Raw genomic sequence first — 27,578 nt, forward strand, 5'->3', positions numbered from 1 at the left:
CTGCTTGGTCCCACAGCAACTGTGTGTCTGCCTGCTTGTCTGTCTGCCTGCCTGCTTGTGTGTCTGCCTGCCTGCCTGCTTGTGTGCCTGGGTCTAGGATTGGGTATGACTGGCAATGGGACATCATCACCACTTGGTTAGATGATATAATATTATTCCAGAGTTGGAGGCTGAATGGAGAGCTGAACAGGTGTAGACACTATACACATAGTTCTGTGAATATTCAATGAGCTCCATAACCCTAATCTCCCGGAACGGAAATCTTGCGTAATTTTGTCAGCTAGGTCATTTTCTTCGGTTTACGTGCAATCTGTTCACGAGAGACTATCACAATCCAGAACAGCTATACAGACAGCGCACATGAATAATGGAAGTGCATGTAATGCCTCCTGGCTGGCGCTATTGCTTGGAGGTCAGGGGTCAGGAGCCGCAGTAGGATACCAAGGATGTGTTCCAAACAGCACCTTATTCCCTAATTAGTGCACTACTGTAGTGCATGATATAGGGAACAGGGTACCATTTGAGAGACAACCAGAGACAGAGCATCCAAGTGGCTCACAGTCACAACGTGGCCTGGCTTTGGCGGGCTTACATAACAACCACAGGGGAACACACAGCGGACACAGGAAGAATGACTGAGTGTGCTGAGATGAGAGCAATGGGGCGTAAAGAGAACGAGAGCGACAGAGGTTAGAGTTGAGAAGAAGGGTGGAAAGGAGGGTGAGATTGAGTGAGGGGAAGAGGATTGGTTGTTGAGGGGAGAGCTTAGGGTGGGTGGATGTGCACACATATGTGTGTTGTACTACATAGCCTGTGAATATTTGTAATCTTTATCGAAAATGAGTGAGAGCGTATTAAGGACTTTCTGCGCCTGTGTTTGTGTGACCAAGCAGGTGTGTGTATTGAAATATATTGTATTATAGCCTGTGAATGTTTGTAATCTTTATAGAAAATGAGTGAGAGCTTCTTAAGGAATTTCGGCCTTTCCTAATTATGTATGTCCAGACATTTATTAACACCTGTTTATTATGAGAAGCATTTTATCAACTGTAATTGAGGTGGGGAATCATGTGGAATACATGACCTTAATGTGTTGATATACCTTTTTTGAAGTTGATTGTCAATTAGGCGATTTAAAGAGTTTGCCATGCATTCTGGGTAATGGGTATTTCTACAAGAAGCATGTCATTGCTTTGTTTGTGAAACAAGACAGACAGGTAACAGGTTGATATGCTGCTAGACTTTCTTTGGTTAGAGCTGTTTTGGATTCCGATAAGTTTATTAGGCCCACCTTTAGTTCATTGTCCTATTTATTTTTGTTTGTAAATATTTGTACAGTTTTCGCCAGCTTATCTTCACATTTGCTAATAAAAGCTCACTTTAGGCAAGAAAAGTCTAGTTCTGCTGTTGCCTCCTCACTGTTAACATCCTACTGCATGGTCAAACAGACAAAAACAGTCAGGTGGGGACTACCTAAAAAATGTCTGTTGCTAAATGTTTTGCTACAGTGTTTTCTAATGAATATGACCCATCTCACCAGCATGTTAACTGAGAGAGGAGAGAGTTTGTTTTTAATTTTATTTGTTTTTCTCCAAATTCACAACTGTCCACCACTGTTTTCCTCGTGGCTACTCGCTGCAAAAACCTCTTGATTAGTTTCAAGTTTGAGTCATCCAGCTGTCCCTGATTGGTTATGGTATTTAGTAGAATCACCCTGAGGTTGTGATTGGTTGCTTGGCTGGGTTGACCTGGAGGCTGGAACACAGCTGTAGATTTGCCCGCTTGTTGGGTGCCCGGTGAACCGCGAGACCCTGGGTCACACCCAGCGCTGTCCTCCAGCCGCCAGGCACCCACCCAAAGGACGCCACCTCAGCAGGGGCACAACACGAGGAAACGGGCACATAGATAAATTGAGCCAAAATCACAGAATTTATCATTGGGGACGGGATCAAATAAAATCGTATTTGTCACATGCGCCGAATACAACAGATGTAGACCTTACCATGAAATGCTTACTTACAAGTCCTTTAACCAACAATTCAGTTAAGAAAATATTGACTAAATAAACTAAAATAAGAATGAGGCTATATACAGGGTTATCGGTAAGGAGTCAATGTGCAGGAGTACAGGTTAGTCGAGGATAACAGTATCACGATATTCGTTAGTATCGTGGCAAGGAAACTAAACAAGAAGCAGATTTAACTTCTTTAGGAAAATGTTATATAAATATTCATACACATAGCTCATATATTGTACAGCGCTAAGCTAAACCGCCTGACTCAAGTCATTTTACGTACCCCTGCTAAAACAGGAACCAGCTCACACACCCAGTATCGTGGCAAGGAAACTAAACAAGAAGCAGATTTAACTTCTTTAGGAAAATGTTATATAAATATTCATACACATAGCTCATATATTGTACAGCGCTAAGCTAAACCGCCTGACTCAAGTCATTTTACGTACCCCTGCTAAAACAGGAAACCAGCTTTAACACACACCCAGCAATAAAACTGCCCCCCCCCCCCTCAGCTCTGTTGTCTCACGACCCCAGGAAACAAAGACATTCCATTGCATAAACACACACACCTTACTCTCCCCTCTACTGGTCGGGTGCTCAGAGCAGAAGACTCTGCTGTGCACCAATGGGGCTCCTGCTCTGGCTAGAGCAGGTCCGCCTCCAACCCTTCGGGAGCATTCAGAAGACCAACACGACAAGACTCCACCTACATATTCCATGTATAAAATCTGCTGTAACCAATGTCTAAGCCCCTTTTTCACCTGACTCCTTACTGAGTTATATGAACTAGGTCCGTGCACGTTAAATCTGCAGGACAAGATATCTTTTGACTCAATAAACTGCCTTTTGTTACAACTGAAATCCACTCTGTCCAGCGTCCGTGATTTGGTCTCAACTCTCCAGTATTTGAACACTAACAAATACATCCCTAATGTTGGGAACAAATATGTTGTCATCCAGAGTCACATTTATTTATTTTCCGAGCTATAGCATACTATTTTACATATAGCAGGTTTTTAAAGGACCAAAGATTGTGGCCTGCTTCGTGTTTTCATTTTTGCCAAGGAAAAAAATATTGCGAAACACTGTTATTGTCCCGGTCCTATTTATCATACATACACACGCACATCACACGCACTCGGGTGTGCAACCAATCAGAAGCCCTATTTTCTAGCATCTATTTTGATTTGTAATCTCTGTGCGTCAATTAGTTAGGCATAGATTAAACTGGTCTGTCTCCCACCTAATGGGGATTTGGTTAAATGATTTTGTCCTTGGGAAGGGCACCATATCTCCTATTTATTTTTTTTCCAACTCCTCTCTCTACCTCGTTCCTCTTCCCTCCCTCTTCTTTTTTTTCTCCCGTTTCGCCCCCTCTCATTCTCCAACAGTCATCTGCTTATTTGTCTCTGCGATTGCTTTGACCTGCATGCAAGACACAATAAACCCAATCATTTGATAACCTTCACAACACCTCAGCTCGCACGGGCTTGATAGAACCGCCGTTATAATGAGACAGCTTCTAAATTGGTTGTACAAGTACCAGGGTGGGCTTTCGTGAAACAAAATGTGATGCTGATAATGTAAACGGGGGTGAAATTGCTATGTGGTGTTGTTTCACTCCGGTGGACATTTGAAGTCTACCGATAAAGAGCACCACTCCAGCTGCTTTCCCCGTTCCGTTTCCTCCGTTCAATTCTGTCCCCTTTTCAGCTTTGGGATGATTAGCGCAGTGTTTCACCCTATAGGTTGCTGTTGATAACATACCAATGAAATAGGCAGAAAGTATGTGGAATAAAATGGGGTGCAAGACTAATTTGTAAAAGAGGTAAATGTCAATCAAATACACTCGTAACAGAGACTAACATCCATGATGTCACAGAGTAACAAACCTCCAGATTTAGCCTGATTGGCAGATAGAACTGTTTTATCTCTAAACTGATTGGGCCATTCGTTCCAGTTTCAATTGCTGCATCTGTTTTGTATTTCTCCTTCTGATTCTCTTTTGGTTATATATTGGTTTTGGAGAGATGAACCTGGTATATAAATTAATCTGGGATGAATAGAGAGAGAGCTGTAGAGAACGATGGCTAGATAAGAAGAAGAAGTGGTTATGGAGTGTGTGCCTGTGTGTTACAGCTGGGGGGGGGGCTGTTTATTGGTCATTGAGAAAAAGAGAAAGTTATGATCCTTCTGCAACCAAGGGCTATGCCTCACGCCCCTTTTCTAATTAACTCAACTATTGATTAATACTTTCCCAAAGCATTTGTAGCTGAAGTTTGACATAATTTCTATCCACAATCCAGCCGCACTGCCGTGACAGACTAACACTTATGAAAATCGATGTTTGATGGGACGGCCAATGTTCTATGCATAAATGAACAACATTCGTAGCACTTTGCTGTTCAATAGTCTGGGTTGGCAAGTGAAATAACATACCAATACATCTATGATTGCTTTGGAAAACTCACCCCTGAGTAAACAATGGGAAAGCAATCAGTGAGATTATTCTCCAAAATAGCACCTCATTCCCTGTATAGTGCACTTCTTTGACCAGGGCAAATAGGGACTCTGGTCAAAAGTAATGCACTATATAGCGAATAGAGTGTAATTTGGGACCCATTCAGTGAAATTCTGTATGTAGGCACTGTCGCTCGCTCCCTGGGGACTGACTGACTGAGTGGGTGCCAATTAGCCCTGTTGTGTCCTGCTTAGTCTTACGTTGCCATACCTCCAAAATCACCTCCTGCTAGAGGCTTGTAAATGGCTAACACAGCATGTTTGCGTCCTCTGTCAGACTAATAATCATGCTTTTATCTGGGTAAAACCAATGTTCTGAAGCTTTTTCCCTCTCATTTCAGATGTGCTTTGTGAATCTGGACCAGCAGAAGGTGGATCGTCACAACGACAGCTGCATCAAGGTGTGCTGGCTTCTCTCCATCTCTCTCCTCCCCCCTACCCATTAACTCCTCCCCCTACCCATTAACTCCTCCCCTACCAATTAACCCCTCCCCCTACCCATTAACGCCTCCCCTACCCATTAACCCCTCCCACTACAAGTAACTCCTCCCCCTACCCATTAACTCCTCCCCTACCCATGATCTTCTCCTCCTACCCATGATCTCCTCCCCCTACCCATGATCTCCTCCCCCTACCCATGATCTCTTCCCCCTACCCATGATCTCCTCCCCCTACCCATGATCTCTTCCCCCTACCCATGATCTCCTCCCCCTACCCATGATCTTCTCCCCCTACCCATGATCTCCTTCCCTACCCATGATCTCCACCCCCCTACCCATGATCTTCTCCCTCCTACCCATGATCTCCTTCCCTACCCATGCTCTCCTCCCTCCTACCCATACTCTCCACTCATATCCTCTCCTCCCTCCTACCCATACTCTCCTCTCATATCCTCTCCTCCCCCCTACCCATGCTCTCCTCCCTCCTACCCATACTCTCCTCTCATATCCTCTCCTCCCTCCTACCATACTCTCCTCCCTCCTCCCCTCCCCTCTCCTCCACCCTACCCATACTCTCCTCTCATATCCTCTCCTCCTTCCTACCCATGCTCTCCTCCCACCTACCCATACTCTCCTCTCATATCCTCTCCTCCCTCCTACCCATGCTCTACTCCCTCCTACCCATACTCTCCTCTCATATCCTCTCCTCCCTCCTACCCATACTCTCCTCTCATATCCTCTCCTCCCCCCTACCCATGCTCTCCTCCCTCCTACCCATACTCTCCTCTCATATCCTCTCCTCCCCCCTACCCATGCTCTCCTCCCTCCTACCCATGATCTCCTCCCTCCTACCCATGCTCTCCTCCCTCCTACCCATACTCTCCTCTCATATCCTCTCCTCCCACCTACCCATGCTTTCCTCCCTCCTACCCATGCTCTCCTCCCTCCTACCCATGCTCTCCTCCCTCCTACCCATGCTCTCCTCCCTCCCAGCCATGCTCTTCTCCCTCCTACCCATGCTCTTCTCCCTCCTACCCATACTCTCCTCTCATATCCTCTCCTCCCCCTACCCATACTCTCCTCTCATATCCTCTCCTCCCTCCTACCCATGCTCTCCTCCCTCCTACCCATACTCTCCTCTCATAGCTCACTCTCCTCTCATATCCTCTCCTCCCCCCTACCCATGCTCTCCTCCCTCCTACCCATACTCTCCTCTCATATCCTCTCCTCCCCCTACCCATACTCTCCTCCCTCCTACCCATACTCTCTTCTCATATTCTCTCCTCCCCCCTACCCATGCTCTCCTCCCTCCTACCCATACTCTCCTCTCATATCCTCTCCTCCCTCCTACCCATGCTCTCCTCCCTCCTACCCATGCTCTCCTCTCATATTCTCTCCTCCCCCCTACCCATACTCTCCTCTCATATCCTCTCCTCCCTCCTACCCATACTCTCCTCTCATATCCTCTCCTCCCACCTACCCATACTCTCCTCTCATATCCTCTCCTCCCCCCTACCCATACTCTCCTCTCATATCCTCTCCTCCCTCCTACCCATACTCTCCTCCCTCCTACCCATGCTCTCCTCCCTCCTACCCATGCTCTCCTCCCTCCTACCCATGCTCTCCTCTCATATCCTCTCCTCCCTCCTACCCATACTCTCCTCCCTCCTACCCATGCTCTCCTCCCTCCTACCCATGCTCTCCTCCCTCCTACCCATACTCTCCTCTCATATCCTCTCCTCCCTCCTACCCATACTCTCCTCTCATATCCTCTCCTCCCACCTACCCATACTCTCCTCTCATATCCTCTCCTCCCACCTACCCATACTCTCCTCTCATATCCTCTCCTCCCCCTACCCATACTCTCCTCCCTCCTACCCATACTCTCCTCTCATATCCTCTCCTCCCTCCTACCCATACTCTCCTCTCATATCCTCTCCTCCCCCCCTACCCATGCTCTCCTCTCATATCCTCTCCTCCCCCTACCCATGCTCTCCTCCCTCCTACCCATACTCTCCTCCCTCCTACCCATACTCTCCTCTCATATCCTCTCCTCCCTCCTACCCATGCTCTCCTCCCTCCTACCCATACTCTCCTCTCATATCCTCTCCTCCCCCCTACCCATGCTCTCCTCCCTCCTACCCATACTCTCCTCTCATATCCTCTCCTCCCTCCTACCCATACTCTCCTCTCATATCCTCTCCTCCTCCCTACCCATACTCTCCTCCCTCCTACCCATACTCTCCTCCCTCCTACCCATACTCTCCTCTCATATCCTCTCCTCCCCCCTACCCATACTCTCCTCCCTCCTACCCATACTCTCCTCTCATATCCTCTCCTCCCTCCTACCCATACTCTCCTCTCATATCCTCTCCTCCCTCCTACCCATCCTCTCCTTTCCTATCCTTTCATCCCCTCCTGTTCCCCCAGTCTTTCTTAACCATCGTAAACGCTGGCTCTGTTGCCATGGATTCAGGATAATTAGCCTGGGTGAGAGGGGTTGATTTATTTAGGTAATTAGCAGGTGTGTGCTGGTGATGACTGCCTGTGTGACTATCACAGTGACTGTGGGCGACATCTCTCTTTCCCCTAGAAACTGGCCTCCATCTCTCCAGACCTGCCCAAGCTGGTTGGTTCTCTGAGTGTGCGACAGCCCAAGGTGAACGAGATCCTGCTGCTCGGTGGTTTGGAGACTCCGGACCCATCTCACCCTCACCAGTACCCCACCCACACACAGGTGAGCACACACACACATCTTCTTCCTTCTCATTTTATGGTTTGTTGAGATCCCTCCATCCACCCATTGACTGACTCGTCAGCTCTGAGTATTACACGAGCAGACAAGGTAGAACTTATCAATTATTGAATTATTTTCTTCCTTCCTTCCTCTGTGTGTGTGTGTTTGTGTTTGTACCTGTGCATTTGTACCTGTGTGTGTGTGTTTGTACCTGTGTGCCTGCGTGTGTGTATGTATGTGTGTATTGCCTCCAGGGCCAGAGGGGTACAGATGTGTGCCTGGTCCAGTGTCCTGGGGGCCGGCGGCCCACCAGCATCATCTATGAGATCAACAAGTTCCTGATCGGGCTACAGTGGGGTCAGGAGAGGCAGGGGTCTCAGGGGCGGATGATGGCAGGGCAGAGGATGGATGACGACACCAACCGCTCCTTCTCATCCATAGAGGAGGACTTCCTCACTGCCTCAGAACACCTGGGGGATGACAGCGAGGATGACGGCTTACGAAATGGTGATTTGTTTTCTCATCCTTTTGAATACCCATGTACTGTATTTGAGTTCAATATATTTTACTGACATATGTGGTGAATATGAAAGTAGAGTAATGTAATCCTATGCGGCTAAGTTTGAATAGCATGAGGACAGCAACTGCAGGTTTGTGGGTTTGATCCTTGCTTGGGGCACCAATATGAAAATGTCGATCTCAGTCACTGTTCTAGGTCACTTTCGACAAAAGTGGATGCTAAATGGGATAAACCATTTATTATTTACAAATCTACTAACTTGAAGCACTCATTTTGGGAGGAAAAATCGGACATTTCTGTGAGGTAATACATTATTCAGTAGCCTACTCTCAAAACAGGTCAGTGTATAGGTGCTGATAACAACCTCAGTAAGGATCTAAGTTGTTATTGATGTAGTGTTTATTATAGAGTCTGCAGTATGGAAATCACGAATAGTCTACATGCTCCTTGAATACTATTCTTACCACTGAAGATGTCCCTCGTCTCGTTTGAAAAGGGAACGACAGGCGCCCAGCCGCTTGTGCTGCTGTTCTCTTGTTCTCTCGTGCTTGTCATTCTTCATCTGTAGAAACACTTCTCTGTGGCTGGCTGGCTTCGTAGCTCCTTAGTGCGTGTATCCCTTGCATGATTGAGATTAATATACAGTATATGGCCCTGAGCTTGGCCGTGCTTGTCTGCAGTCTCCCCTTATCTATAATTCATCTCCTGTATGCAGGGATGGACAGTATTTATGTTACATGTATTTGAAATATGTATTTTAATTTACTTCTGTGCATTTTGTCATTTGAATTACATTGGGATGAACTACACTCCAATGTATCTAAATACTGTCATTTATAGTGGTTCACATTTTGTGGCCCCCTTGCATTGCATTGGTATCAGAAGTCTGATGGCACTACGGTGTGATGAATGCATCTGCTAAATGAACTAAATGTATATGTGAAAATGAACAATTGCAAAGCATGATGAGTATTATTCATGAGCTCCACCCGAAACAAAACCCAGAGTGCTTTGCAGTTCATTTTGTTCTGTTCATCTTCACATACTGTATACATTATATTTGTTGGTCATTTAGCAGACACACTTATCCAGAGTGACTTGCTCAACTAAGGAAGTTAAACAACACATTTACAGTCACTGCAAGGAAAAACATTTGTGTAACTGATACTGAGAATTTAGCCTCTGTTCGGGCCGGCTCATTCAAATGTATTTTGGTATTTTAAAATATAAAATACATGTATTTTATTTAAATACATTACAAAATACAAGTCTTCTGTAGTTTATTTGGATACATTTATGTTTATATTTATATATTGTATCTGTATTGTTCTCAGCCCTGCCTGTATGAAATTAGAACCAACACTGTGTGAAGGTTAGCCTCTCCTTTGAGTCAATGTACCAGTAATATTTCAAATCTAATAGGTTGCTCTTTTTTACTTTGCATGGGGGTAAGTTAGCCTTTTCCCAGATCTGTCTGTGTTGTATTATAGCCTGTGTAGCCAACTCTTATGGTCATTGGTAAGACAGCACACACTTACCTGGGACCAGCTAGGGTTTGGTTGGTAGCTATAGTCAGATTTGAGTGGGTAAATGCTGCTCAGTGAAAGTCTGGTGTTATTGCTAGCTTGGTTAAACCAGAGCTGGATTGTCATTGCTGTTGTTGTGGCACATTGGGAGTTTGAGATGGAACTATTCTCTAACAGGTCTGGACATGCCTCTCTCTCTCTCTCTCTCTCTCTCCCCCAATGAGCCAGAGTGCAGTGATGTGACAGTGGGGTTGGCAGACGCAGCGCACAGCGATAGACCTGCGTGTCAGAGGGGACGCCTGGGCCAGAACCAGTGGCAGGACAGTCCTGCCAGCGAGGACTCTGAGGTGACCATTTGCTCCCCCCCAGCCACCAAGAAACAAGGAGGAAGGGCACCGGCGAGAGCTAGCGGTCACCACAATAAGGAGTCAGCCGGCCACTACGCCACCAACCTGGCTGAGTCGGTACTGCAGGACGCCTTCATCCGCCTGTCTCAGGACGAACCATCCTTCGCCACCGAGGCTGCTGTGAGCATGACCCCTGGCAGCCACCGCCCCCCTGCCGTCCTCACCAGCACAGGAGTCGAGGAGCCCTCTCGGGCACGTGCCTGCTCTTTCGAGCTGCCTAAGATCGTCATAGTGCAGAGCCCGGATAATTGCGAGGGCCTACCGGAGTGGCTGGGTACTCAGGCCTCTCACGTGGCTGTGGAGTATGGTGTTGGTGGTGCTGCCAGACAGGTAACGGCGGAACACGGACCAGAGGCCCATAGCTTCCACCCTACCACCACTACCAGTGGACGACACCCCAACAAACCCCTGCAGCAGGCCCTGGCATGTGCTGCCAGCGTCATCGGCACCATCTCCAGCCCACAGGTAGCAGAGCAGCTAGCGATGGAGCCAACAGAGGAGGACATGGAGAGAGAGGGACAGAGAGACCCTGAGGGCACTGACTACTCCTTCTCCTCAGCCATGTGCGGTATGGCCCAGGTGGCGGGGGCAGTGGCCGTGGTGGAGCTAGCTAAAGAGGCCGAGGAGGGGGGCTGCGAGTCAGAAGATGACTCCACCACTGAGGTCTACTCAGCTGCCTCCGTGGGACTCCTATCTGCAGCGCAGGCCTCCACGGCAATCACTCTTCACTGCAGCATTGCTGAGGGAACCAGCATCGAGGCCTTTCGCACCAGCATCGCTGAAGTTCTTCACAAGGAGGCAGCAGGGGTGCTGGCTCAGCCCCAGGACTACAAGAGTGTGGCCCACCTACTGGAGTCCACCCACAACAGGATCGTGGATGGCATCACGTCTCCCAAAAAGTCCTATCTGGACAAGATGGATGAGACTGAGGTGGACGATTTCATCAGCGAGGTGGCCAATGGCCTCTTCAAGCACGCGTTTGAGAAAGCGAAAAAGAAAAGAGAACTAGAAGGCCCGGGCAAAGACGTCCCTAATATCCAGGGCTTTCTGCAGGAGAGCGTGAGCAATGTGCTCTTCGACGTCCTTTGTCTCACTTCAAAGCGGATCGGTAACATTTCCAAATATGATATAGGGTCGTTTGACAGACAAGAGGGTGATGTCGGCTCCCGGGACTACGAGGCAGCCGCCACCACCAAGGAACCATTAAGTCAATTACAGCGCTTCGATGGCTCCAGCCAGCCCGGTAATTATGAAGCCCACTGGGCAGAGAAGACGCCCATCTACTCCGCGATAAGGGAGGACAAATATGGACTCGAGAGGGAGAGTGAACCTTATGGGTCTCACAGCTCGCCACATTTCAGAGAGCAGCAGCAGCTCGGACAAGCTCAGACTAAAGTCTCGTCCTCTACTAAGGACTGCTATGACCTCCAGGGCCAGCAGGCCAGAGGAAACATCAGAGAGCCTTTTACAGAGAGCTTAGCCCACCAGGTCTCTTCATCCCTGGGCAAAGAGAAAAGATGGAGAGCCAGTACGGACAGCAGACAGTCTTCTCTGACCCCTCAGTCCTCTTTTAGCTCCTCCTCCACAGGGGCCTTGGTCTGCCTAAAGATGGACTCAGAGTCCAGAACTACCCCTGTCAACTACTTCGCTGATGACCTGGCCACCACCGTGGTCTCCATGGCCACTGAGCTGGCCGCCATCTGCCTGGAGAATTCCAGCGGGAAGCAGCCATGGTTCTGTGCCCTGAAGGGCGCAGCCGGCTACTACCCCGAGGGGGGCTACCTGCTGCCCTCCTGTTGCACGGCCCTCCGCAGAAAGGAGGGCCAGAACGGCGGTGTGGCTTCCAAAAAGCACCGGCCACCACGCCTCAGTGAGATAAAGAGGAAGACTGAGGAACAGCCCGAGTTGATGGAGTGCCTGGTCAACCGCGTGGTGGATGAGACCGTCAACCTAGACGACATGCCCCAGACTCTTGACCCATTCGCACTCTTTGCCTCCGAGGTCACCGCCCGCATCATGAACTGCCCCGAGCTCAACGTAGTTGACACCTCCAAGCCCGGCCAGCAGACCCGCAGCCGGCTGCAGTGCGAGCGGTGGAGCCGGGGCAAGGCCGCCAGCTACGAAAGCATCCCAGAGGAGGACGCAGGTCCCCCGGGTACCCCCAACACCCTGGGCCCTGGCTGCCGGCTGGGCCAGAACCTGAGCAGGGGAGGCTCCATCTCCAAGCAGTCCAGCTGCGAGAGTATTACGGACGAGTTCTCCCGCTTCATGGTGAACCAGATGGAGATGGAGGGCCGGGGTTTTGACCTGCTACTGGACTACTACGCCGGGCAGAACGCCAGCAGCATCCTGGCGGCAGCCGTGCAGCAGGCAGCCACCAAGAAGAACGGCCACCTCAATGTGAGGGCCACCTCCTGTCTGTCCAAGCAGTCCAGTACGGAGAGCATCACGGAGGAGTTCTACAGGTTCATGCTCAAAGACATGGACATGGAGAGCAAAGACTACAGTATGGGAAGAACTAAAGAGTGGAGCAACAGCCTATTGCCTCCATCTCCCAGAACCCTCTTCTGTATCCGTCAGTCCTCCGTGCCGGACAGACGTTTCTCAGACTCCAGGCTGACCGTCAACTCGCCCATCAAGGCCAACTCCTTTGATGGCTTCGTCCGCAATGTGCACGGGGACACGCTCAACATCTACCCCACCAACTCGGTGCAGGTGTCTGCCACGGGCCTCTGCAAGTCTGATTCATGTCTGTACCAGAGGGGCCAGACTGACCAGATCACCGACATGCTGATCCATGAGACCTGGTCCAGCTCCATTGAGTCCCTGATGCGGAAGAACAAGATCATTGCGGACCCGGAGGACAGCATTGACCTGGTGGATGCTGAGTCCCAGACCCACATGCTGCAGTATGCCAACCGCCTGGCCGCAGACATCGTGGAAACCGGGAAGTCTGTCCTGCAGGATGGGGATGGAGCCGGAGGAGGAGGCGTGGTGGGGCGACAACAACACATGCCCGTGGGGGAGAGGAGGAGAGGCTTCAAACAGTCCCACCCTGGCTGCACCCGGAGCAGAGCCAGCCAGGAGCAACCAGGAGGGGGCGGAGACAGCACATGTACAGCAGCGGGTCCCCCCATCAGGGGCCCCAGGGAGGTCCCTGTACCGGTGATCCACATTGAGACAGATCAGAGGGAAGATCCAGAGTCTGGGAACCCGGTGGAAAGGGCCTGGCATCACCCCTGGGACCCAGCGCCCCCTGAGGGGACAGCCCAGTGGCGCGCTGAGAGGGCCTCAGTGAGCCGCAGCAGGTAAGCTCTCTCTCAGTGAGTGATTCCCCTGTGAGTCAATCGCACCCTCAAACAGAGAGAGATGGTAGTATCTTTCCATAGTCCTCCTTGGCAATTATTTTCTAAAACACCTTGAATTGTGACCTAATGTGTGTATAAATCAATAACCATCCATGAGTTGTTAAACTCTTTATAGTGTTGGGTATCAGAGACCCAGCCACATAATGGCTTCTACTGCAATCACAGAGAGAACGTAGTCTATTGTGAAAGTCTCTGGGGTTATACACACCCGCAGCCAGGTTATGAGTCATGTTTCTGTGTTGGAGGCTACAGCTTTTATCTAAAGCTAACCTTGATCTTCAAGGTGGCATAGACATGCCTCTCGTCACGACATACTGCAGATACTCATAAACACTGATACAAACCCAAACACACACGCATATATATACACTCCTGCATATGCTCCCCAGGGGTGCAGCAGTCTAAGGCACTGCATCTCAGTGCTAGAGGCGTCACTACAGACACCCTGGTTCGAATCCAGGCTGTATCACAACCGGCCGTGATTGGGAGTCCCAAAGGGCGGTGCACAATTGGCCCAGCGTCGTCCGGGTTTGGTCGGTGTAGGCCGTCATTGTAAATAAGAATTTGTTCTTAAGACTTGCCTAGTTACATAAAGGTTAAATAAATAAATATGTATTTGGACAGTAAAGCAACATTTTCTATTTTATTTTGCTCAATACTCCAGCATTTTAGACATTTCATATTAGGCAAGAGTACAGAATGTCAGCTTTTAGTTAGGTGTTTTCATTCATATCTGTTTTACAGTTTAGAAATGAAAGCACTTTATATATCTAGTAGAGGTCGACCGATTAATCGGCCGATTAATTAGGGCCGATTTCAAGTTTTCATAACAATCGGAAATCGGTAATTTTGGACGCCGATTATTATATATATATATATATATTTTTTTACACACCTTTATGTAACCTTTATTTAGCTAGGCAAGTCAGTTAAATAAGAATATATTAAGAATATATTCTTATTTTCAATGACGGCCTAGGAACGGTGGGTTAACCTTCTTGTTCAGGGGCAGAACGACAGATTTTTACCTTGTCAGCTCAGAGATTCAATCTTGCAACCTTACGGTTAACTAGTCCAACGCTCTAACTACCTGTCCCACGAGGAGCCTGCCTGTTACGCAAATGCAGTAAGAAACCAAGATAAGTTGCTAGCTAGAATTAAACTTAATCAATCATAGTCACTAGTTATAACTACACATGGTTGATGATATTACTAGTTTATCTAGCTCAGTTGGTAGAGCATGGCGCTTGTAACGCCAGGGTAGTGGGTTCGATCCCCGGGACCACCCATACGTAGAATGTATGCACACATGACTGTAAGTCGCTTTGGATAAAAGCGTCTGCTAAATGGCATATATATATATATATATATATATATCTAGCGTGTCCTGCGTTGCATATAATCAATGCAGTGCACATTCGCGGAAAAGGACTGTCGTTGCTCCAACGTGTACCTAACCATAAACACCAATGCCTTTCTTAAAATCATTACACAGAAGTCTATATTTTTAAACCTGCATATTTAGCTAAAAGAAATCCAGGTTAGCAGGCAATATTGCACGCAGTCAGGTTATATGCAACCGTTTGGGCCGCCTGGCTCATTGCAAACTAATTTGCCGGAATTGTACGTAATTATGACATAACATTGAAGGTTGTGCAATGTAACAGGAATATTTAGACTTATGGATGCCACCCGTTAGATAAAATACAGAACGGTTCCGTATTCCACTGAAAGAATAAACGTCTTGTTTTCGAGATGATAGTTTCCGAATTCGACCATATTAATGACCTAAGGCTTGCATTTCTGTGTGTTATTATGTTATAATTAAGTCTATGATTTGATAGAGCAGTCTGACTGAGCAATGGTAGGCACCAGCAGGCTCAAAAGCATTCATTCAAACAGCACTTTCGTGCGTTTTGCCAGCAGCTCTGCTGTTTATGACTTCAAGCCTATCAACTCCCGAGATTAGGCTGGTGTGATGATGTGATGTGAAATGGCTAGTTAGCGGGTTGTGCGCTAATAGCGTTTCAAAAGTCACTTGCTCTGAGACTTGGTGTAGTTGTTCCCCTTGCTCTGCATGGGTAACGCTGCTTCGAGGATAGCTGTCGTTGTGTTCCTGGTTCGAGCCCAGGTAGGAGCGAGGAGAGGTATGGAAGATACACTGGCAATACTAAAGTGCCTATAAGAACATCCAATAGTCAAAGGTATATGAAATAAAAATGGTATAGAGAGAAATAGTCCTATAATTCCTATAATAACTACAACCTAAAACTTCTTTCCTGGGAATATTGAAGACTCATGTTAAAAGGAACCACCAGCTTTCATATGTTCTCATGTTCTGAGCAAAGAACTTAAACGTTAGCTTTCTTACATGGCACATATTGCGCTTTTACTTTATTCTCCAACACTTTGTTTTTTGCATTATTTAAACCAAATTGAACATGTTTCATTATTTATTTGATGCTAAATTGATTTTATTGATGTATTATATTAAGTTAAAATAAGTGTTCATTCAGTATTGTTGTAATTGTCATTATAACAAATACATTTTAAAAATCGGCCGATTAATCGGTATCGGCTTTTTTCAGTCCTCCAATAATTGGTATCGGCGGTGAAAAATCATAATCGGTCGACCTCTAATATCTAGTCCCCCATTTGAAGAATTCACAAGTATTTGGACACATTCACTTGTTTTTAGGTAATCCAAATGTTGGTATTTGGTCCCGCATTCCTTGCAGTCAATGACAACATGAAGCTTGTGACTACAAACATGTTAGATGCATTTGTGGTTTGTTTTGGCTGTGTTCTGGATTTGGACAATTCCAAGCGGAATGATGCTCCGATGTCTTTCTTTTAAAATGTATTTCAAACAAAAAGCAATGGTTTGTGCTGTCATTCTGTTATTCAAGTAAATGATTTACAAAAAAAACATTTTCTGTGGAAATTGTTGAAAGTCATCCTTGTGCATAGAGTTGTATGGTTTGTTTAACTTTGCAATAATAGTTTTGGGTTTTCTGTTACCATGGAATTGCCCGTTATGTTTTGCCCAATAGGAACTGAATGGTGAATAATATTTGGTCACTTTTACTGTAAATAAGAATAGAAGATGTTTCTGAACACTTCTACATTCATGTGGATGCTACCATGATAATGGATAATTTTTACATTTTATATTTAAGTCATTTAGCAGACGCTCTTATCCAGAGCGACTTACAAATTGGTGCATTCACCTTATGACATCAGTGGAACAGCCACTTTACAATAGTGCATCTAAATCTTAAGGGGGGGAGGGTGAGAGGGATTACTTATCCTATCCTAGGTATTCCTTAAAGAGGTGGGGTTTCAGGTGTCTCCGGAAGGTGGTGATTGACTCCGCTGTCCTGGCGTCGTGAGGGAGTTTGTTCCACCATTGGGGGGCCAGAGCAGCGAACAGTTTTGACTGGGCTGAGCGGGAGCTGTACTTCCTCAGTGGTAGGGAGGCGAGCAGGCCAGAGGTGGATGAACGCAGTGCCCTTGTTTGGGTGTAGGGCCTGATCAGAGCCTGGAGGTACTGAGGTGCCGTTCCCCTCACAGCTCCGTAGGCAAGCACCATGGTCTTGTAGCGGATGCGAGCTTCAACTGGAAGCCAGTGGAGAGAACGGAGGAGCGGGGTGATGTGAGAGAACTTGGTCCTTCTGTAGCTCAGTTGGTAGAGCATGGCGCTTGTAACGCCAGGGTAGTGGGTTCGATCCCCGGGACCACCCATACGTAGAATGTATGCACACATGACTGTAAGTCGCTTTGGATAAAAGCGTCTGCTAAATGGCATATATATAGAACTTGGGAAGGTTGAACACCAGACGGGCTGCGGCGTTCTGGATGAGTTGAAGGGGTTTAATGGCACAGGCAGGGAGCCCAGCCAACAGCGAGTTGCAGTAATCCAGACGGGAGATGACAAGTGCCTGGATTAGGACCTGTGCCGCTTCCTGTGTGAGGCAGGGTCGTACTCTGCAGATGTTGTAGAGCATGAACCTATTCACTGAATTGTGAATAATGATGGATGAGAAGGTTACAGAGGCACAAAGATCCCCCTCAGAATTCTGACCTCCCCAGTTATTGGGAATGGTGAGAGGTTAGCATGTTTTGTTGTTGCCTCTTAACCGGCATCTCCCTAATCATTATTCATGATGAAACATCTTATCTACTTGATTAGAAAGAAATGTACTGCTGTCATCATTCAGGTACTGGCAAAACATAACCCAAAACACAACCAAAACACAACCAAAACAAACTGTAAATGCATCCAATGAGTTTGTAAAGTCACAAGATTGATTTAGTCATTCCGTGCAAGGAATATGGGACTAAACTTTTGACTAATTTATAATGGAACTGACAGCGTTTGAATTACTTTGCAGATGTGAAGGCGATAATCATATTCCCAGTTTATTCTTCAAAACCAACTACCATTTCTTGGTAGTCCAAAAAATATTTGTAACAGGTTGTTAATCACAGCTTGCCTCATACATCGTCTGCTGCCTCCACCCATCTAGGATGCACTGTTTCAGTTTCAATGACCCAAAAACGGACGGCTGTAACTAAAGCTGGAAATGTCAATATAATCAAACTCGCAAGGACAATGATCACAAGCCAGTTATATGGCTAATAGACTAGCACACGTGTCAAACACAAGGCCCGTGGGCCGAATAGGACACACAAGCTAGTATGAATTAGTCAACAGTTGAGTAATCTACTTTATGAAATTACTGCCTGATGCGCTGGGATCAGTGAATTCAACTTCACTCATTGTTTTCGTATGTCCCGCTTACAGCGTGCAGCAGAGGGAACGTGTCAAATGTGGCTGTCTGGCTTCGGTTAAGCTTGACAATGAATAACCAAAAAACTAAACCTGCAACCAAACACCATGCAAAGGAGAAACATGTAGGCCTATTGCAGCAACATTTGAGCAGTAGCCTCGGCTGGCCACTCAACTACAATACATTTGAGCAGTAGCCTCGGCTGGCCACTCAACTACAATACATTTGAGCAGTAGCCTCGGCTGGCCACTGGTAGCCAGTAGCCTCGGCTGGCCACTCACAATACAATACATTTGAGCAGTAGCCTCGGCTGGCCACTCAACTACAATACATTTGAGCAGTAGCCTCGGCTGGCCACTCAACTACAATACATTTGAGCAGTAGCCTCGGCTGGCCACTCAACTACAATACATTTGAGCAGTAGCCTCGGCTGGCCACTCAACTACAATACATTTGAGCAGTAGCCTCGGCTGGCCACTCAACTACAATACATTTGAGCAGTAGCCTCGGGCTCAACTACAATACATTTGAGCAGTAGCCTCGGCTGGCCACTCAACTACAATACATTTGAGCAGTAGCCTCGGCTGGCCACTCAACTACAATACATTTGAGCAGTATCCTCGGCTGGCCACTCAACTACAATACATTTGAGCAGTAGCCTCGGCTGGCCACTCAACTACAATACATTTGAGCAGTATCCTCGGCTGGCCACTCAACTACAATACATTTGAGCAGTAGCCTCGGCTGGCCACTCAACTACAATACATTTGAGCAGTATCCTCGGCTGGCCACTCAACTACAATACATTTGAGCAGTAGCCTCGGCTGGCCACTCAACTACAATACATTTGAGCAGTATCCTAGGCTGGCCACTCAACTACAATACATTTGAGCAGTAGCCTCGGCTGGCCACTCAACTACAATACATTTGAGCAGTATCCTCGGCTGGCCACTCAACTACAATACATTTGAGCAGTAGCCTCCTGGCCACTCAACTACAATACATTTGAGCAGTATCCTAGGCCACTCAACTACAATACATTTGAGCAGTATCCTCGGCTGGCCACTCAACTACAATACATTTGAGCAGTATCCTCGACTGGCCACTCAACTACAATACATTTGAGCAGTAGCCTCGACTGGCCACTCAACTACAATACATTTGAGCAGTATCCTCGACTGGCCACTCAACTACAATACATTTGAGCAGTATCCTCGACTGGCCACTCAACTACAATACATTTGAGCAGTAGCCTCGACTGGCCACTCAACTACAATACATTTGAGCAGTAGCCCACTCAACTACAATACATTTGAGCTGGCCACTCAACTACAATACATTTGAGCAGTATCCTCGGCTGGCCACTCAACTACAATACATTTGAGCAGTATCCTCGGCTGGCCACTCAACTACAATACATTTGAGCAGTAGCCTCGGCTGGCCACTCAACTACAATACATTTGAGCAGTAGCCTCGGCTGGCCACTCAACTACAATACATTTGAGCAGTAGCCTCGGCTGGCCACTCAACTACAATACATTTGAGCAGTAGCCTCGGCTGGCCACTCAACTACAATACATTTGAGCAGTAGCCTCGGCTGGCCACTCAACTACAATACATTTGAGCAGTAGCCTCGGCTGGCCACTCAACTACAATACATTTGAGTGCACCACACAGCAATGCTGCACTCAACCACACCGATGATCCTTGCTATGCAAAAAAAAATGAAAAACATGTTTTAAGCTTAAATGTTACAACAACCTACATCTATACCTTTTTGGAGTTATTAAATAATTTTTGATTAAGCTCACATTATAGTATGCACATATACAAGCAGGGAAGCAAAAGCTGGAAAAAATATGATTTCTGGATACTGCATCCTATGGACATAACGTTAAGTGGACATTATAAAGGGCCATCATTTTTCTAATAAAACAATGGCCAGTTTGGATCGCAGTTGCACATCTGGCCACATCTGGCAACCTTTCGGTTACTAGTCCAACGCACCAAAATGACACAATACATTATTTCCCAGTCCTTTCTATTGGGGACAAAAGAATCTGAAACGCAACCAAAAGAAACAGTAAATGTATCCAACAAATGTGTACAGTCACAAACTTGATGTAGTCATTGTGTGCTATGAATATGGAACCAACACACACATGCAGTGCATTCAGAAAGTTTTCAGACCCCTTGACTATTACCACATTTTGTTATGTTACAGCATTATTATTCTCATCAATCTAGACACAATAATACACAATGACAAATCAAAACTGGTTTTTAGATTTTTTTTTTCAAATTTATAAAACATAAAAAATGGATATCACATTTACATAAGTATTCAGACCATTTACTCAGTACTTTGTTGAAGCACCTTTGGCAGCGATTACAGCCTCAAGTATTTTTGGGAATGACGCTACAAGCCTGGCACACCTGTATTTGGTTGAGTTTCTCCCATTCTTCTCTGCAGATCCTCTCAAGCTCTATCAGGTGTGATGGGGAGTGTTACTGCACAGCTATTTTCAGGTCTATCCTTCTAAACGGTTCACCAGATATGAGTGGAAATACCCTCAAATTAAAGCTGACGGTCTGAACATTAACCTCATAGTCATGGTTTGAATTCAAATCCACACTTGTGTAGACCCAAAATCAGTCAAAATGCTTCTCTGTCCCAATAATAATGGAGGGCGCTGTAAAATGTGACATTCTGTACTGTCGCCTCAAAGGAAACATTGGATTTCAAATAAAAAAGAAAGAATTCCCTTTCCAAATACATATGGAGATGAGTGTATGTCACACATACAGTATATTATGCATATAAGAGACACAGACTACATGCAACAGTGGCATAATATTGTCCTGTAATTTGGGTCTGACATTTCACTCAGAGGTCAATTGTGTAACAAGGACTCAGTAAGGTGAGAAGATTCACACAGACCTTGGTAAAGTGAGAGTGGCCTTTAGGGGAGCAGTGAAACATGAATATATACACACTGCAGGGAGGCCTGGTATTGGAAGAGTTGGGCACCACAAATAGGAGGTTACAGATAACTTCCAATGTACTTCAGGTCACTTTATTGGTGTTCTAGAATCTTGAGCTCATCGGCTAAGCGACAAACATTTACAGACCACATTTACAGACCACGTTGACATAGGTGACAACACAAGGTCGCACAAATAGGTAGAGCAGATCAAATATAAAGTTTATGTGTTTAGAAAGGAAAATAGACAATGGGGTTGAAATACTTTGGAGGTTATTTGTAAATGTTGATACTTGAGAAAAATAATCTTAGTATCATATACAGGTAACTGCCATAATGAAAGACAGACCAATGGGGCGTTTGGCCACCATATTCCGGAACAGCTTCAGTGCACCTTGGGATAGATTCTACAAGATTCTAAACTCTATCAGAGGGATGCGACACTATTCTTCTGCGGGAAATTCCATAATTTAGTGCTTTATTGATTGTGGTGGAAAACGCTGACTCAGGCATCGCTCCAGAATCACCCATAAGTGTTCATTTGGGTTTAGATCTGGTGACTGAGATGGCCACGGCAAATGGTTTACAAAGTTTCGATGCTCATTAAACCATTCAGTGACCACCCGTGCCCTGTGGGAGGGGGGAATTGTCATCCTGTGTACCTCAGGAAGAGTAGCTGATGCTTTTGCAGCGGCTAATGGGGATCCTAGTAAATACCCATCGTAGCCACAATAATGGCCTGACAAGCCTTTTTATACATGACCCTAAACATGGTGGGATGTTAATAGCTTAATTAACTCAGGAACCACACCTGTGTGGAAGCACCTGCTTTCAATATACTTTGTATCTCTCATTTACTCAAGTGTTTCCATTATTTTGGCAGTTACCTCTAGATTGGATTGACACATGCAATAAATAAGATGAAAAGGAAAATAGATGGAAGAGATTATTACATTTAGGCTGCTAAACGATTGCAGGGTTTGCTGGTTTTTCACGTAACACTTAATAAACTCCAATTAGGGAACGAGTCATCTGTATCTTTTTATTTTTTACTTAACCTTTATTTAACTAGACAAGTCAGTTAAGAACAAATTCTTATTTACAATGGCGGCCTACCAAAAGGCAAAAGGCCTCCTTCTGGGACGGGGGCTGGGATTAAAAATAGAACAAAACACACATCACGAGGACAAAACACACATCACGACAAGAGAGACAGCACAACACTACATAAAGAGAGACCTAAGACAACACCATAGCATGGCAGCAACACATGACAGCACAGCATGGTAGCAGCACAATATGGCAGCAGCACAACATGGTAGCAGCACAAAACATGGTACAAACATTACTGGGCACAAACAACAGCACAAAGGGCAAGAAGGTAGAGACAATAATACATCACGCAAAGCAGCCACAACTGTCAGTAAGAGTGTCCATGACTGAGTCTTTGAATGAGGAGATAAAACTGTCCAGTTTGAGTGTTTGTTGCAGCTCGTGCCATTTGCTAGCTGCAGCGGACTGAAAAGAGGAGCGACCCAGGGATGTGTGTGCATTGGGGACCTTTAACAGAATGTGACTGGCAGAACGGGTGTTGTATGACGAGGATGAGGGTTGCATCAGGTATCTCAGATAGGAGGAGTGAGGCCTAAGAGGATTTTATAAATAAGCATCAACCAATCAACCAGTGGGTCTTGCGCCAGGTATACAGAGATGGCCAGTTTACAGAGAAGTATAGAGTGCAGTGATGATATAAGGAGCATTGGTGGCAAATCTGATGGCCGAATGGCAAAGAACATCTAGCCGCTCGAGAGCACCCTTACCTGCTGATCTATAAATTATGTCTCCGTAATCTAGCATGGGTAGCATGGTCATCTGAATCAGGTTAGTTTGGCAGATGGGGTGAAAGAGGATCAATTACGATAGAGGAAACCACGTCGAGATTTAACCTTAGCCTGTGTAACAGTATAACTTTAGACCGTCCCCTCGACCCATACCCGGGCGCGAACCAGGGACCCTCTGGCACACATCAACAACAGTCACCCTCGAAGCATCGTTACCCATCGGTCCACAAAAGCCGTGGCCCTTGCAGAGCAAGGAGAACTACTACTTCAAGGTCTCAGAGCAAGTGATGTCACCGATTGAAACGCTATTTAGAGCGAACACCGCTAACTAGCTAGCCATTTCACATCCGTTACCCCTGCAACTTGATTATGTGCTGAGATAAGGACAGTGTACTGTTAGCCATACTCCCAAGTGCTTGTATGAGGTGGCTACTTCAAGCTCTAAACCCTCAGAGGTAGTATTAACACCTGTGGGGAGAAGGGCATTCTTCTTACTAAACCACTATGACCTTTATTTTGGAGGTGTTCAGAACAAGGTTAAGGGCAGAAAAAGCTTGTTTGACACTAAGAAAGCTTTATTGTAGAGTGTTTAACACAAAATCCGGGGAGGGGCCAGCTGAGTATAAGACTATCATCTGCATATAAATGGATGAGAGCTTCCTACTGCCTGAGCTATGTTATTGATGTACATTGAGAAGAGCGTGGGGCCTAGGATTGAGCCTTGAGGCTGATACCTATCAGGACTATTTGTGAGGATAACATCGAGAAAAGTAGCCTTTTCTGGGTGTTTGGAGTCCTACCTTGTGGGATTGGTAATAATCTGAGATTTAGAGAGTCCCATTGCTTTAGGACTTGATCAGGTGGTTTTAAGCATGTCCCAGTTTAGGTCACCTAGCAGGACAAATTCAGACTTAGTGTAAGGGTCCAGGAGAGAGTTTACGGCAGGTAGGGTACAGGCCGGTGCTGATGGAGGATGATAACACCCAGCAGTCAACAAAAACCAGCAAATCAAATTGTTTGGGGACAGCCTTGGTGGAGACAACTGAGCACTGAAGGTGTTCCTTGGTAAAGATTGCCACTCCATCACCTTTGGAAGATCTGTCTTGCCGAAAAAGGTTATAACCAGAAAGGTTTACATCAGTATTCAAAACACTCTTTTTTTAACCACATCTCAGTAATGACCAACACATCCTGAATTGGAGCTGTGAACCCACACTTTCATTTTAGGTAATAAGCTTCTAGTGTTAACGTGCAGAAAACACAGGCTTTTACGAGAGCAGAAATACGTGAAACCGATATCAGAGCACAAATCAGAATTGGGGCCTGAAACAGTAGATGGGCCAGGGTGTACATGCATATTTCCAGATATCAACAGTAATACAATCAAGGCACGGCAGAGGACAGGGAGAGCTCTGCAGTGCTGATTTATGACATCAATGTGCATTAGATGGCAACAAGATCATATTATACAGCAAATTCATCAGGTGACATGAATACAAAGCCGGCGACAGGTGGTTAGAATAGGATGGGAGGCCAAAAGTCTGTGTAACCAATAGAGAGTCAGAGTCCCGAGTGTGGGAACAAACATAGTCTGTCCCACGGTTGGGTAAACAAGAATGTTCATAGTCAACAAAGCATGCAGGAGTCATGAGGCAAATAGCAAAATAGCAAAATGCACAAGATAAAATATATAACGACTTGGGTTTAGCCATTGTAAGTTCAGAGTCACTCGCCCCAACAGTGCCTGTGTGCCGGAGGCGAGCAAAAGCTCGGGAGAGAGGGGGGAGTGGGGTCGGGGTACCTGTCCCAGGCAGGGGGAGACGACCAGGGCAGATGTTGAACAGATCGCCAGGTGAGTCTTTCCCTTTTGGTAATGTGAGGTTCATTGACATTGACAAACAACACCTTAACCCACTATGGGAATCTGGCAGCTTTCAATCATCTTATCAGGATTTAAATTTATCAGTTGCTCTGTTGCATTAAAAAACCAGCCAACACTACAGCCTTGCATTTCGTTATTTATTTATGGTTCATTTGGATAGGTACAAATACAAAAAAATCCTTTACACACCAAAGGACCTGGGTTATCCACCCTCTATAAAAGGGGCAAAGATTTTAAAAAGGCCAATACTTGGTTGTGGTGGTGGGGGGTTGTATGTAATATGTGATGAGCAAGTATCATCGGCCCAACACAAATGTAAAATGTGTATAGTCACAGTACATAGCACACTTTAAAAAAACTGCATTCTATAATCAATAATTTTACAATCTGTATCCCAAGAAGAAAATATGGAACCAAATCAACCAATGAGGGGGAAGTTCAAATCAGAGGGGTTGAGCTCCTCCCAGTCTCCCAAACCCATCACACCATACAGTGCCTTTGCCTTGCAAAGTATTCATCCCCCTTGGCGTTTTTCCTATTTTGTTGCATTACAACCTTTAATTTAAATTGATTTTTGTTTGGATTTAATGTAATGGACTTCTCCAAAATAGTCCAAATTGGTGAAGTGAAATGAAAAAAAGGACTAGTTTCAAAAAATTCCCAAGAATACAACGGAAAAATGGAGTGTGCATATGTATTCACCCCATTTGCTATGAAGCACCTAAATAAGATCTGGTGCAGCCAATTACCTTCAGAAGTTACATAATTAGTTAAATAAAGTCCACCTGTGTGTATTCTAAGTGTCACATGATCTGTCACATGTCTCAGTGTATATATACACCTGTACTGAAAGGCCCCAGTCTGCATCACCACTAAGCAAGGGACACCACCAAGCAACAAAGAGACCAAAGATAACCCCGAAGGAGCTGCAAAGCTCCACAGCAGAGATTGGAGTGTCTGTCCATAAGACCACTTTAAGCCATACACTCCACAGAGCTGGGCTTTACGGAAGTGGCCAGAAAAAAGTCATTTCTTAAAGAAAAAATAAGCAAACAAGTTTAGTGTTTGCCAAAAAGCATGTGGGAGACATATGGAAGAAGGTATTCTGGTCAGATGAGACTAAAATGTAGCTTTTTGGCCATCAAGGAAAACGCTATGTCTGGTGCAAACCCAACACCTCTCATCCCCCCGAGAATAACAGCATCATGCTGTGGGGATGTTTTTCATCGGCAGGGATTGGGAAACTGATCAGAATTGAAAGAATGATGGATGGCGTTCAATACAGGGAAATTCTTGAGGGAAACCTGTTTCAGTCTTCCACAGATTTGAGACTGGGACAGAGGTTCACCTTCCAGCAGGACAATGACGTTAAGCATACTGCTAAAGCAACATTCAAGTGGTTTAAGGGGAAACATTTAAATGTCTTGGAATGGCCTAGTCAAAGCCCAGACCTCAATCCAATTTCAAATCTGTGGTATGACTTAAAGATTGCTGTACACCAGCAGAACCCATCCAACTTGAAGGAGCTGGAACAGTTTTGCCTTGAAGAATGGACAAAAATCCCAGTGGCTAGATGTACCAAACTTATACCCCAAGAGACTTGCAGCTGTAATTGCTGCAAAAGGTGTCTCTAACAAAGTATTGACTTTGGGGCGGATGAATAGTTATGCACACTCAAGTTCTGTTTTTTTGTCTTATTTCTTGGCATTTTTTATATTTTGTTGCCTTACAACCTGTAATTCAAATAGATTTTTTTTTGGGGGGGGGTTGTATGATTTTATTTACACAACATGCCTACCACTTTGAAGATGTAAAATATTTTTTCTTGTGACACAAACAAGGGGGGTGAATACTTTCGCAAGCCACTGTATGTACACTCTTAGAAGAAAAATGGCTAACTAGAACCATAAAAGGTTCCTACAGGTACAGCCTGCTAGAACACTTTTAGGACATTTTTTTTCTAAGAGTGTATACAGTGGTTGACCCTGCTGTTTGCTCTCCCCAGCTTTGAGAGAGACAAGACGGCAGTGCCCTCTGCGCCCGCTGCGGTAGCCGCTGTAGATGAACGAAACAAGCGCTCTCTGAGTGCTAGCAGTGAGGACAGCTCAGAAAGCTGGTCCCAGATCGCCCCTGATGACGACCCCCACGAGGAGACCAGTAGTTTTATCCAGCTGAGCGAGGGGTCAGTAACCGTAGCAACCAACCACTGCTCCGTCCTATCATGCACCGCTCCTAGCACTCCTACTGCTACTACCGCCCTCGCCGCCCGTCGCCCTCTCATCAGCCCATTGCTGCTCACTCTTTGCTGTCCTGTGCCAGTCTTCGGCCTTTGCTGCTGCAGTGGAATAGCTGTCTGCCCGGGGGCTTCACCTAGTGCACTCAGCCCTACTCCTTAACAAGCGTGGTGTGGAGCTCTTGGGGCCTGCAGCCTGAGCTGAAATATAGTTAGAGAGAGTGGGGCTGCAAGCCGCGCTAGCATAGGTATGATATCACACTGCTTTTCACGTATCAAACGCCCACAGAACATTAGCTTTATCATTCCC

At 46.1% G+C, this 27,578-nt stretch overlaps 1 protein-coding gene across 4 annotated transcripts in view; it reads left to right on the forward strand.

Moving 5' to 3' along the window:
* LOC124005347 (A-kinase anchor protein SPHKAP-like) overlaps positions 1-27,578 on the forward strand; it is a 151,665-nt gene that overhangs the window by 119,784 nt on the left and 4,303 nt on the right. For 3 of the 4 annotated variants that reach the window (XM_046314499.1, XM_046314497.1, XM_046314498.1), the window contains exons 4-8: positions 4,879-4,938; positions 7,571-7,714; positions 7,969-8,221; positions 9,989-13,475; positions 27,041-27,217. In XM_046314499.1, the coding sequence (XP_046170455.1) occupies positions 4,879-4,938; positions 7,571-7,714; positions 7,969-8,221; positions 9,989-13,475; positions 27,041-27,217 (4,121 nt within the window). The remainder of the gene's footprint in view (positions 1-4,878; positions 4,939-7,570; positions 7,715-7,968; positions 8,222-9,988; positions 13,476-27,040; positions 27,218-27,578) is intronic. The other variant, XM_046314500.1, reaches the window with a different exon arrangement.

Source organism: Oncorhynchus gorbuscha, linkage group LG19, assembly GCF_021184085.1.
Source record: "Oncorhynchus gorbuscha isolate QuinsamMale2020 ecotype Even-year linkage group LG19, OgorEven_v1.0, whole genome shotgun sequence".
NCBI classification, from domain to species: domain Eukaryota; kingdom Metazoa; phylum Chordata; class Actinopteri; order Salmoniformes; family Salmonidae; genus Oncorhynchus; species Oncorhynchus gorbuscha.